Here is a 14548-nt window from a genome sequence, read left to right on the forward strand (position 1 = left end):
CCATCCTCTTCCCACCCCATAAGTCCCTGCCCTGCCCAGAGGCAGCAGTTCTTCCAATTCCATCCATTGGTCCCCCTGGAGAGGAGAGGAAATCCCCAGAGGAAGAGGGGAGGGGGGAGGCCTTCTCAGAAGCGGCTCTTTCTTTCCACAATCCCACCCAGGAAGCAGCCAGAAACCTTTTCCTCTCTCTCAGGTTTCCATCTTTAATGTCTTTTCCGCTGAGGGTGAGGATAATGTACACCTGTCATCAGAAACAGGGGTGCAGAGTCCATGGAACGGCTCTCAGGGCTGATAGAGAAGCTGCACCTCAAAAGCATTTCTGTTCCTCTTATTCTTTGTAGGCAATGTCAGAGTGACTGACAAGCTGAGATACAATCCATCATCATCCGATGACAGTGACTGCATGAATCTTCCCAGTCAAAGGACCCATTTTCTTGATAGACAGTGCCTGGGGCTGGAGGCTCTACACACCGGGTGTGCCTCTGCAGGCCAAAGACTGCCAGTATTAGTACAGGTGAGGTGTGTGACCTTCCCAAATTTACAGAATGTGTGTGAATGAGCGTTCGTGGGTGGGATCATAGTTAATGGCAACCCTGTGATTTTCTCCACCCATATAATTTTGTAAGCTAATATTGCAGTATGAATTTCAAAATAACTTTAAAAAATCACAAGATGATGATGATAATAATAATAATAAAAAATTATTTATACCCCACCCTCCCCAGCCAAGGCCGTGCTCAGGGGGATGATAAGAATGATTGCAGAATTTATGCCCTGCCCATCTGGTTGGGTTTCCCCAGCCACTCTGGGAAGCTTACAGTACATATACAAGACAGTAAAACATCCAAAAATTAAAAGCCTCCTGATACAGCTGTCTTCTAAATGTCAGATGGTTGCCTGTTTCCTAGCCCTCTGAAGGGAGGGCATTCCATGGGGCAGGAAGCCCTCTGCCTGGTTCCCTGGAACTTCACTTCTAACTGCAAGGGAACCAGCAGAAGACCCTCGGAGGCGGACCTCCCTGTCCGGACTGAGCGATGGGGGTGAAGATGCTCCTTCAGGGCCACAGGGCCGAGGCTGAGGAGGGCTTTAGGCTGCAGATCTTGCTCCTCCATAATGATTGATGTATAGGTAGCAGAGTAGGAGAAAACACTCAGAGGCAGAAAAAAAAATCAGCTGAGAAATTTATTACTGAAGACAGATAAGCATGACAGGACCCAAAAAATAGCAAAAATGTAACTCACAGTAAAACCCTGACTTAGCAAACCAAAACAGCACTCAAGTAAGAAACAGACAAGCAGAGTAGAGTAATATCAGAATATGAAGTGGGAGCAGGCACATTTCAATACTGCAATTTATATATAATTCAAAGTCAGAGTAATCCTGGGACTAGATAACAAGCCTCCAGGTGGACGTGCCCCACCTGCCCTTCTCTTTCCTCTTCCGCACGGGCAGAATCTGCCCTCAGGACTGTGGGATTCACGGTTGTTCTCCTCCACTCCATCCACCAGGGCTTGACTTCAGGTGCAGCAGAATTCCCCACCCAGCCCATCAACGATTTGAGACCCACCAGCTTTCCTCACCTGGTTTAGCCGGCTGGTAGAAGCCTTTGCTTGAACCCCTGTTGCATGCTGACAGCTTCTGGAAGCCACAGGTGAGAGCTGAGTGCAGGGTGGGCACCAAGGGTGGAAAAATGATCCCAGGAGGTGCAGGACATGTTCCCCACCAAAGGAACTACTTATCCCCAACACCCCATGAGATCTAGATTCAGGTAGGTAGCCGTGTTGGTCTGACGCAGTTGAAATAAAACATTTAAAAATAGTCCAGTAGCACCTTAGAGACCAACTAAGATTGTTCTAGGTATAAGCTTTGGTGTGCATGCACAATTCTTCAGATACACTGACACAGATGTCACCAGACCCTTGTATATCGTGGGAGGGTGGGGTGGGGTTTTTCTCAGAAGGGTACTCCTACTACCATCTCCCACTATATGAAGAACTGTGAATGCACACAAAAGCTTATATCTAGAACCTAAGGTGCAACTGGACTATTTTTTTACTTTTTTACTTCAACTGTGTCAGACCAATATGTCTACCTACCATGAAGAACAGTTATCTCCTTGCCTTGAATATCCTGCCTTTCATATTAGGATAGTCCTCTGTCAGAAGACAAGCACAGGATCAGGCAGCACATCATCATTATAAAGAACCTTTGGGGTGGGTGTTTCCGTCTGGGATTCCCATGTGCCATCTGCTTTCCTTCTGCTTCTTCTGCTCTCTCCATGCAATGTGAGGCATGTAGATGGAGGTCCATCTCCAAGAACAGGAGCTTCCCTGAGCACCCATTCAGCTGACCCCAAGCACCAAGCCTTGTCACTAGTTCTCTGACTGACCCAGACCACAGTCCCTGGAAGAGATGTAGGCCTGGGTCTCCCAAAATAATCCATATGGACCTCCTGAGGTCAGTGGGACTGTGCAGGTGATTCATGAAGATCTAGAGGTGTAAACGGGGCAACCACTTGATTTGAAAGGCAGTCCCACAGGACAACAGTATTCCAAGATCATGCTGTGTTATTAAAGATGATTGAGGATCTTGAAAGGTTCCTGATGCATTACTACCATTTGACATCATACCATTTTCATTTCCTAAAAATTGGGAACATAGGTAGGACATGGGAGAATGTAAGAGATGTTGAAATAAGAGAAGGTGCTAATGGCGGTTGATGTGTTCTCTTTCCCTTTGTTCTCTTCCTTGAAACCCAAACAGGATTTGCTTTCTGCCCACTCTGAAAAAGGTGATGGAGAAGACAGAATTGCGGGGGACAGGGCACCTTTCGTTTCATTAGGAATAGCCATTCAAATGTGTGAAATGTGGAATATGCATCACTGAATGAGCACACATAGTTCACATCAACGAACACAAAAAGGAAAGAAGCCATTCAAAGGTATGTAGTGCGGAAAGAGCTTCTCTTTCAACTCAAAACTTAGAACACACCAGCGGACTCACACAGAGAGAAAACGTTTTAAGTGCAGGGAGTGTGGGAAGAATTTCAGTCAGAGTGGAAACCTTAAATTGCACAAAGGGACTCACACAGGGGGAAAACCATATGAATGTATGGTGTGTGGAAAGAACATTAATAATAGTGGAAGCCTTAGAAGATATCAACGGACTCACACAGGGGAGAAACCATTTAAATGCATGGAGTGTGGAAAGGAATTCAGTCAGAGTGGAGATCTTAGAAGACATCAACGGACTCACACAGGGGAGAAACCATTTAAATGTATCGCGTGTGGAAAGAGCTTCAGTCGGAGTGGAATCCTTAGAACACATCAACGGACTCACACAGGGGAGAAACCATTTAAATGCATAGAGTGTGGAAAGAGCTTCAGTCAGAGTGGAGACCTTAGAAATCATCAACGGACTCACACAGGGGAGAAACCATTTAAATGCATGGAGTGTGGAAAGGAATTCAGTCAGAGTGGAGATCTTAGAAGACATCAACGGACTCACACAGGGGAGAAACCATTTAAATGTATCGCGTGTGGAAAGAGCTTCAGTCAGAGTGCAATACTTAGGAAACATCAATGGACTCACACAGGGGAGAAACCATTTAAATGCATAGAGTGTGGAAAGAGCTTCAGTCAGAGTGGAGACCTTAGAAATCATCAACGGACTCACACAGGGGAGAAACCATTTCAATGTATGGAGTGTGGAAAGGAATTCAGTCAGAGTGGAGATCTTAGAAGACATCAACGGACTCACACAGGGGAGAAACCATTTGAATGCATGGAGTGTGGAAAGAGCTTTAGTGAAAATCGAAAGCTTAGAAATCATCAACGGACTCACACAGGGGAGAAACCATTTGAATGCATGGAGTGTGGAAAGAGCTTTAGTGAAAATGGAAGCCTTAGGAAACATCAATGGACTCACACAGGGGAGAAACCATTTCAATGTATGGAGTGTGGAAAGAGCTTTAGTAACAGAGGATGCCTTAGAACACATCAACGGACTCACACAGGGGAGAAACCATTTAAATGCATAGAGTGTGGAAAGAGCTTCAGTCGGAGTGGAGAACTTAGAAATCATCAACGGACTCACACAGGGGAGAAACCATTTCAATGTATGGAGTGTGGAAAGGAATTCAGTCAGAGTGGAGATCTTAGAAGACATCAACGGACTCACACAGGGGAGAAACCATTTGAATGCATGGAGTGTGGAAAGAGCTTTAGTGAAAATCGAAAGCTTAGAAATCATCAACGGACTCACACAGGGGAGAAACCATTTGAATGCATGGAGTGTGGAAAGAGCTTTAGTGAAAATGGAAGCCTTAGGAAACATCAATGGACTCACACAGGGGAGAAACCATTTAAATGTATCGAGTGTGGAAAGAGCTTCAGTCGGAGTGGAAACCTTAGAAATCATCAACAGACTCACACAGGGGAGAAACCATTTGAATGCATGGAGTGTGGAAAGAGCTTTAGTGATTGTGGAAGCCTTAGATCACATCAATGGACTCACACAGGGGAGAAACCATATAAATGTCTGGAGTGTGGAAAGAGTTTTAGTGAAAATGGAAGCCTTAGGAAACATCAATGGACTCACACAGGGGAGAAACCATTTAAATGCATGGAGTGTGGAAAGGAATTCAGTCAGAGTGGAGATCTTAGAAGACATCAACGGACTCACACAGGGGAGAAACCATTTAAATGCATGGAGTGTGGAAAGAGCTTTAGTGAAAATGGAAAGCTTAGGAACCATCAACGGACTCACACAGGGGAGAAACCATTTAAATGTATCGAGTGTGGAAAGAGCTTTAGTAAAAGTGGAAACCTTAGAACACATCAACGGACTCACACAGGGGAGAAACCATATAAATGTATAGAGTGCGGAAAGAGCTTCAGTGATAGTGGATGTCTTAGAAGACATCAACGGACTCACACAGGGGAGAAACCATTTCAATGTATGGAGTGTGGAAAGAGCTTTAGTAACAGAGGATGCCTTAGAACACATCAACGGACTCACACAGGGGAGAAACCAGATACCGTATTTTTCGCCCCATAAGACGCACCTAGTTCTTTTTGGGGGGGGGGAATAAAGAAAAAATATTTTTTTCCTGGCTGGCTTCCCCCGACCCCAGCCACCAGAACAGGCTGCTGCCTGCAAGCCTTGCGAACCTGGTGCGCAAGGCTTGTGGACATCTGCCCGAAGCATGGGGCGGGCTCTGCAGCGTGCCCCATGATTCGGGCTGCAGGCTGCCGCCCGCAAGCCTTGCGAACCCGGTGGGAGCTGCCGCTGGGCGCGCGAGGCTTGCGGATAGCTTCCTGAAGCCTGGAGAGCGAGAGGGGTCGGTGCACACAGATGCCTCTCGCTCTCCAGGCTTCAGCGAAAGCCTGCATTCGCCCCATAGGACGCACGCACATTTCCCCTTCATTTTTGGAGGGGCAAAATGTGTCCTATAGGGCGAAAAATACGGTAAATGTATTGAGCGTGGAAAGAGCTTTAGTAATAGTGGAAGCCTTAGAAATCATCAACGACTCACACAGGGGAGAAACGATTTAAATGTATCGAGTGTGGAAAGAGCTTTAGTGAAAATGGAAGCCTTAGAACACATCAACGGACTCACACAGGGGAGAAACCATATAAATGTATAGAGTGCGGAAAGAGCTTCAGTGATAGTGGATGTCTTAGAAGACATCAACGGACTCACACAGGGGAGAAACCATTTCAATGTATGGAGTGTGGAAAGAGCTTCAGTAACAGAGGATGCCTTAGAACACATCAACGGACTCACACAGGGGAGAAACCAGATACCGTATTTTTCGCCCCATAAGACGCACCTAGTTCTTTTTGGGGGGGGGGGAATAAAGAAAAAATATTTTTTTCCTGGCTGGCTTCCCCCGACCCCAGCCCCCAGAACAGGCTGCTGCCTGCAAGCCTTGCGAACCTGGTGCGCAAGGCTTGTGGACATCTGCCCGAAGCTTGGGGCGGGCTCTGCAGCGTGCCCCATGATTCGGGCTGCAGGCTGCCGCCCGCAAGCCTTGCGAACCCGGTGGGAGCTGCCGCTGGGCGCGCGAGGCTTGCGGATAGCTTCCTGAAGCCTGGAGAGCGAGAGGGGTCGGTGCACACAGATGCCTCTCGCTCTCCAGGCTTCAGCGAAAGCCTGCATTCGCCCCATAGGACGCACGCACATTTCCCCTTCATTTTTGGAGGGGAAAAATGTGTCCTATAGGGCGAAAAATACGGTAAATGTATTGAGTGTGGAAAGAGCCTTAGTAATAGTGGAAGCCTTAGAAATCATCAACGACTCACACAGGGGAGAAACCATTTAAATGTATTGAGTGTGGAAAGAGCTTTAGTGAAAATGGAAGCCTTAGAACACATCAACGGACTCACACACGGGAGAAACCATTTAAGGGTATGGACTGTAGAAGGAGCTTCAGTCAGAGTGGAACCCTTGATTTATGTCAACAGACTCACACAAAAGACAAACCATATAACCGTATTTTTCACTCTATAAGACTTAACAGACCACAAGACGTACCTAGTTTTTGGAGGACGAAAACAAGAAAAAAAATATTCTGCATCCCAGAAGCAAGAGGGATTGCTGCGCAGCAAAAGTAGCAATCCCTCTTGCTGTTCTGGCTTCTGGGATAGCTGCACAGCCTGCATTCGCTCCATAAGACGCACACACATTTCCCCTTACTTTTTAGGAGGGAAAAAGTGAGTCTTATAGAGCAAAAAATACGGTAAAATCAGGAAAGTACTCTTAGTGGAAGTTCAAATTCAACAGACTTATGGACAGGAAGAACTTTAAGAGTTGAAACCCTTCAGACCATCAACAAACTCAGAAGAGAAGCAGTTTAAATGAAAAGACTGCAAAAAGTGCTTTCTTTATAATGGAGTATTTAAGGAACAGGGACACGGGTGGCACTGTGGGTGAAACCACAGAGCCTAGGACTTGCCGATCAGAAGGTCGGTGGTTCGAATCCCCACAACGTGGTGAGCTCCCGTTGCTCGGTCACTGTTCTTGCCGACCTAGCAGTTTGAAATCATGTCAAATTGCAAGTAGATAAATAGGTACCGCTCCGGTGGGAAGGTAAACGGCGCTTCTATGCGCTGCTCTGGTTCGCCAGAAGCGGCTTAGTCCTGCTGGCCACATGACCCAGAAGCTGTAGCCCGGCTCCCTCGGCCAATAAAGTGAGATGAGCACCGCAACCCCAGAGTCGTCTTTGACTGGACCTAATGGTCAGGGGTCCCTTTACCTTTACCTTTATTTAAGGAACATCTAGGGACTCTCACATGGGAGAACCCATTTAGATGTATGGAGTGTGGGACGTCTTCCTCTCAGAGTCCACTCTGAGCAATGAACTCAGCAGGAAATCATTCCTACAAGCATGAGGTATATGTGAAGTTCTGGTGTTTATATATAAAAAATTCCTTCCAGTAGCACCTTAAAGACCAACTAGGTTAGTTCTTGGTATGAGCTTTCGTGTGCATGCACACTTCTTCAGATACACTTCTTCTGAAGAAGAAGTGTGCATGCACACGAAAGCTCATACCAAGAACTAACCTAGTTGGTCTTTAAGGTGCTACTGGAAGGAATTTTTTTTGTTTTGACTATGGCAGACCAACACGGCTACCTATCTGTAACTGGTGTTTATATGTAAAACTATAATAATGAAATCAGGCAACATCTCACAATGGTGAGTATAATTTTAGATGAAAGTACCTTTGGTTTTTGCACCATACTCTGTCATTCTGCCACCGCATGATCTCCCAGCACTGCTTCTTCACCAGAACTTTTTCGCTGCCTCCTGCCCTGCGCGTTCTGAAGAAAACTTGAAATACTGAAATTGAATGGGGGATTTCCCCCCCAGCCTAATTTCAAGAGGGGGAAGGAGGGGCTGCAGGTATCAGAGAAGTCTCCTGGGGGCCCCATCTTCGCTCATGAAACCCATGGGGCAACCCCAGAGCTCCTGCTCATTCTGGGGTTTGAGGAAGATAGTATTTTTCCATAGTCCCAGAATTTTTGATTCAATCATGCTTCTCAGGAGTTTTCCCACCAGAGGACCACAGTGCTGTAGTGTGTTCCCACCATTTCAGAACACCATTTCAGATAAAACCACAGCGGACTTTGCCACCAAACTCTGCCAATTTGTCCTTACCCACAACAACTTCAAATTCGGTGATGACCTGTTCCTTCAGATCAGCGGCACAGCAATGGGCACCCGCATGGCCCCACATTATTCCAACATCTTCATGGCAGATTTAGAACAATGTTTCCTAAACTCCTACCCACTCAAACCTCTCTTGTACCTGCGATACATTGATGATATTTTTATCATCTGGACACATGGTCAACAGACCCTGGACACCTTCCACCAGAAATTCAATGATTTTCACCCCACAATCAACCTAACAATGAATCAATCTATGCAAGAAATACATTTTTTGGACACTACTATAAAAATACAGGATGGGCGCATAGACACCACCTTATACCGTAAACCAACTGACCGACAAACATATCTACATGCCTCTAGCTACCATCCCAAACATACCAAACAGTCCATTGTATATAGCCAGGCACTACGTTACAGCCGTATCTGTTCCAATTCTACAGACAGAGACTCTCACCTAAGAGATCTACAGCAAACCTTTTTAGAACTAAAATACCCAGCAGATGAAGTTAGACAACAGATCAACAGAGCCAGACTGATACCCAGAGAGAACTTGCTGCAAGACAGACCCAAAAAAGAAAATAACAGAACACCTCTAGTCATCACATACAGCTCCTAAGTTAAAACAGTACAACGCATCATCAGAGATCTACAACCTCTCCTGGACAATGACAGTTCTCTTTCTCAATCTCTGGGAGGAAGACCTTTCATTGCCTACAGACAGCCACCCAATCTTAAACAACTCCTAACCCACAATAATACTACAACCAGACTTAACACGGACACTGGCACCAGAGCCTGCAATAAACCCAGATGCCAACTTTGCTGCCACATACACCCGGACAACACCATTACTGGCCCCAACAACATCACACATACCGTCTCAGGACTATTTAATTGCTCATCGTCTAACATTGTATATGCCATCAAATGCCAACAGTGTCCTTCAGCTCTCTATATTGGACAAACAGGCCAAACCTTACGCCAAAGAATAAACGGACATAAATCTGACATCAAGAATCACAAGACAGAGAAACCAGTAGGAGAACACTTCAATCTCCCAGGACATTCTATACAAGATCTCAAAGTAGCTGTTTTACTACAAAGGAATTTCAGAAATAGACTGGAAAGAGAAGCTGCTGAATTGCAATTCATTACCAAACTTAAAACCTTGGAGAGACCTGGTCTGAACAAAGACATTGGATTCTCATCTCACTATACATGACAAAGCCATTTTTCACCTTCTCGCCCCTTGCTTTTTCCTGTAAGACCTATTGCAGTCGTTTAGAGTCGTCAACAGGCTCATCACAGCTATCTGCCAATCACCCATTCCCACCACCCTTCTGAGTAATACCCTCCCCACCTTCTCACTATATAGAAGGATCTGGCAACTTCTGTTTCAGTGTATCTGAAGAAGTGTGCATGCACACGAAAGCTCATACCAAGAACTAACTTAGTTGGTCTTTAAGGTGCTACTGGAAGGAATTTTTTTTGTTTGGACTACGGAGAAGACCTTCAGAAAGGGACTGAAGGAGAATCAAGAGCCTCAGGATCTGGACCACTAAGTTTTATACCTACACCTTTGGGTTCTGATGAGCCTGAGAAAGTGATACCACCGCCAAAGGGAGAATAGAACTATCTCAACATGTCTCTGCAACTACTAAGTTGGAACATTCATGGTTTTAATTCCCCTGAGAAAAGGAAGAAGATTTTTCATTTATTAAAAAAGGAACAATTAGACTTAATTTGCCTACAGGAAACACATGTGATTAGGCTCCATAGGAAAGTTTTAATCAATAAGAGACTGGGTCAAGAATTTATTTCATCTGATAGAGTGAAGAAGAGAGGAGTTGCTATCTATGCAAAAGAAAGCCTATCACCAAAATTTCTTTTTAAAGATGAGCAAGGAAGAATTTTGGCAATTGAAATTCAAATACAAGGAGAAATTTTTTTGATTTTGGGAATTTATGCACCAAATGAGGGGAAGTCGGAATTTTACAAGAAGTTGCATGAGACAATGCTGGATTATGTGGACTATAATAACATCATTATGATGGGTGACATGAATGGGGTGGTATCTACGAATATGGATAAAGCGCAAAGTCAAAGCATAACAAAAGAGGGCAGGCTACCAAAAACTTTTTTTGAACTAACTGACAACATGGATCTGATTGACATTTGGAGAACAAAAAACCCCTTAGGAAGAGAAGGGACATTCTTCTCTGAAGCCAAAATGACACGGACAAGAACTGACCAAATATGGATAACTAGAGGATTGGCTCCCAAGACTAGAAAGGTGGAAATCTGCCCAAAAACCTGCTCCGACCATAATGCAGTCAAGATAGAAATGAGATTAAATTTAACTGGCTCCTTCAGATGGAAGATGAATGACACCTTATTAAGAGACCAAGAGATTGTCAAGAAGGCCCAAAAGAACCTGTGGGACTACTTTGAAGTAAACTTGAAAACCACAGTGGAAAAAAGAATAATCTGGGATGCAAGTAAAGCGGTGATGTGGGGGTTTCTGATACAACAGAATGCAATAAAAAAAGAGAACCCAAAATGAGAAAAAAGACAGAATTTTTGAGAAAATAAAAGAAGGAGAGAAAAAATTAAGATTGAAACCAAAGTCACAGGAGATTCTGAGAGAAATTAAATTATATCAAGTACAATATATGAAATTGATAAATCAGGAAGTCGAATGGAAAATCAAACAAATGAGACAAAAGACCTTTGAATCGGCTAATAAATGTGGAAAACTGCTAGCATGGCAGTTGAAAAAAAGACAGAAGTTGAACACGGTTACCAATCTTGAGATTGAGGGGAGAAATATCCAAATCCTGTGGAGATTAGAAAATGCTTCTAGAGATACTTCAAACAACTTTATACCCAGGGGCCGCAGAAAGAGACGGATATAGACCAATTTTTAAGAACTAATGGATTACAAAAACTATCTCAAGAAAACAAGACAATATTGAACCATAAGATAACGGAACAGGAGATTGAAGGTGCCATTCAGAACATGCAACTGGGCAAGTCTCCAGGGCCGGATGGGTTAACCTCCAAGTATTATAAGACTTTGAAAGACTATTTAATTCAACCATTAAAGGAGGTGTGCAACGAGATTATGGAGGGGAAGAAGGCACCGGAGTCGTGGAAAGAAGCTTTCATCACATTTATACCAAAATCTGAAGCTGAAAAGACACAACTCAAGAACTACCGTCCCATTTCCCTTTTAAATGTGGATTATAAAATTTTTGCACATATTTTAGCTAACAGATTAAAAAGAGTGTTAAATGAAGTGATCCATAAAGACCAGGCAGGCTTCCTCCCAGGTAGACATTTGTCTGACAATACAAGGAACATTATTGATATTTTGGAGTTATTGCAAACAAACACTAACACAAGAGCAGTTTTGATTTTTATTGATGCGGAGAAGGCCTTTGACAATATCTCTTGGAATTTTATGAAGAAAAATCTTAAGGGAATGGGAGTGGGACGGGGGTTTGAAAATGGTATAGACGCAATCTATTCAGAACAAAAAGCAAAATTGATAGTTAATAACGTGGTGTCAGAAGAGTTTAAAATTGAAAAAGGAACACGACAGGGTTGCCCTATCTCTCCATTGCTATTTATTTCGGTCCTGGAGGTGCTCTTGAACATGATTAGGAGGGACCGGTTGATTAAAGGAATCCAGGTCGGAGCTAAACGATATAAACTCAGGGCCTTTGCAGATGACCTGGTTTTGACATTACAGGAGCCAGAATCTAGTACGAAAAGAGTTTTAGAACTGATTCAAGAATTTGGTCAGGTGGCAGGATTTAAATTAAACAAGCAAAAAACGAAGGTTTTGGAGAAAAAATTGACAACAATGGAAAAAGAAAGGTTTCAGAAGGAGACAGATTTAAATGTGGTGAAGAAAGTGAAATATCTAGGGATTAATATGACGGCCAAAAATTTGAATTTATTTAAAGATAATTATGAAAAATGTTGGTCAGAGGTTAAAAAAGATTTAGAAATTTGGTCAAAATTGAAGCTTTCCTTGTTGGGTTGAATTGCTGCCATAAAGATGAATGTACTGCCAAAAATGCTGTTTTTGTTTCAAACTTTGCAGATTGTGGACAGGATGGACTGTTTCAAGGGGTGGCAGAGAGACATTTCTAAGTTTGTCTGGCAGGGCAAAAAGCCCAGAATAAAATTTAAAATATTGACTGATGCTAAAGAAAGAGGGGGGTTTGCCCTGCCAGACATCATCATCATCATCATCATCATCATCATCATCATCATCATCATAATAATATATTTGTACCCCGCCCATCTGGCTGGGTTTCCCCAGCCACTCTGGGCGGCTTCCAACAAAGATAAAAAATACACTAAAATGTCACATATTAAAAACTTCCCTGAACAGGGCTGCCTTCAGATGTCTCCTGAATGTCAGGTAGTTGTTTATCGCTTTGACATCTGATGGGAGGGCGTTCCACAGGACGGGCGCCACTACCGAGAAGTTGACATGAAGTTGTATTATGAATCAGCAGCATTCTGCTGGTTGAAAGACTGGCTACTTCTGGAGAACACTGACATTTTGGATTTGGAAGGGTTTAACAATGCGTTTGGGTGGCATGCATATCTGTGGTACGACAAGGTTAAAATTCATAGAGCATTCAAGAACCATATTGTCAGGAAAGCAGTGTTTAATGTCTGGATAAGATATAAAGATTTATTAGAAAACAAGACCCCAAGGTGGCTATCACCCATGGAAGCTAAGGCTCTGAAAAGACTCAATATGGAGGCCAAGTGGCCGAAATATTGGGAGATATTAGAACAAAATGGAGACACATTGAGATTGCAGAGTTTTGAGAAATTAAATGATAAAGTGCAAGATTGGCTACATTATTATCAACTTAGGGAGGTTTTTAATATGGATAAAAAAATAGGCTTCCAGGTGGAAAAATCGAAATTAGAAACAGAATTGTTAGAACCTAAAACTAAGGTACTTTCAAGAATGTATAACTTGCTGTTAAAATGGAACACTCAGGATGAAACGGTCAAATCAGCTATGATTAAGTGGGCGCAAGACATTGGTTATAACATTATGTTGCTGACTGAGAACAGTTATGGACCACCGGTGTGAAATTTACGGCATGTAATGCCTTAAAAGAAAATATTATGAAAATGATATATAGGTGGTACATGACACCAGTCAAGCTTGCAAAAGTATATCATTTGCCTGATAATAAATGTTGGAAATGTAGAGAAAATGAGGGAACATTCTTTCACCTTTGGTGGACGTGCCCAAAGGTCAAGGCTTTCTGGGAAATGATCTACAATGAACTGAAAAAGGTATTTAAATATACCTTTCTTAAGAAACCAGAGGCCTTCCTTTAGGGCATTGTCGGCCGATTGGTGCCAAAGAAGGACAGAACTTTTTTTATGTATGCAACAACAGCAGCAAGAATACTCATCGCAAAGTACTGGAAGACACAAGATTTACCCACTCTGGAAGAATGGCAGATGCAAGTGATAGACTACATGGAATTGGCAGAAATGACTGGCAGAATCCGAGACCTGGGAGAAGAGTTAGTGGAAGAGGACTGGAAGAAATTTAAAGACTACCTGCAAAAACATTGCAAAGTGTTTGAATGTTAAAATGATGTTCAGGCTATAAAGATAATATGGCATTAGTGACATATTTGAAAGGAATATGTAAAAAATGTTTTAAAAGAATAAGGGTGAAAAAGAATTGAATAATATTATGTCAAATTTAAACTAAATGGCACAAAGGGATTAAGTTATAAAGAACAGGTAAAAATGGACTTACAAGGAAAGGAAAATTGGAGACATAATAGGTTGGAAAGTATAAATATAGAATAAGATTTGAAAGAAGGTAAGGTACTGCTGAATATGAGTGTGTAAAAGGGAACACAGAAAAGGGAGGTGTGAGGAAGTCAGGAAAGAAGGTTATAAAAATAATAAGTAAAAAATTGGATTTTCATGTTTCTTTTTTTCTGTTTTTCTTTTATTTACTTTTTGTATGTTTTTTTGCTGTATTTTTCTGTTTCTGTTTGAATGTGATAATGTTTTCTTTTTTTCTGGTTGATTATAAAGTTAGTTTTATTATTTAAAATTTCAATAAATATCTTTAAAAAATAAATAAATCATTGGGCACGTCCACCAAAGGTGAAAGAATGGACCTTCAGTTTCTTTACATTTCCAGCATTTATTATCGGGCAAATGATAAATTTTTGCAAGCTTGACTGGGGTCATGTACCACCTATAAATCATTTTCATAATATTCTCTCTTAGGGCATTACATGCCGTAAACGTCATACCTGTGGTCCATAACTGTTCCCAGTCAGCAAACATAATATTAT

General features: G+C 42.7%; 1 protein-coding gene across 1 annotated transcript in view; it reads left to right on the top strand.

The window, feature by feature from the left end:
* Positions 1-1487: 1487 nt before the first annotated feature.
* The window catches only part of LOC144329060 (uncharacterized), a 28159-nt gene continuing 15098 nt past the window's right edge, over positions 1488-14548 (top strand). Inside the window, exon 1 of the mRNA XM_077935572.1 lies at positions 1488-4981. Coding sequence (XP_077791698.1) covers positions 3112-4981 — 1870 coding nt within the window. The 5' untranslated portion in view covers positions 1488-3111. The remainder of the gene's footprint in view (positions 4982-14548) is intronic.

The sequence above is a fragment of the Podarcis muralis genome, chromosome 10, assembly GCF_964188315.1.
Source record: "Podarcis muralis chromosome 10, rPodMur119.hap1.1, whole genome shotgun sequence".
Lineage (NCBI taxonomy): Eukaryota > Metazoa > Chordata > Lepidosauria > Squamata > Lacertidae > Podarcis > Podarcis muralis.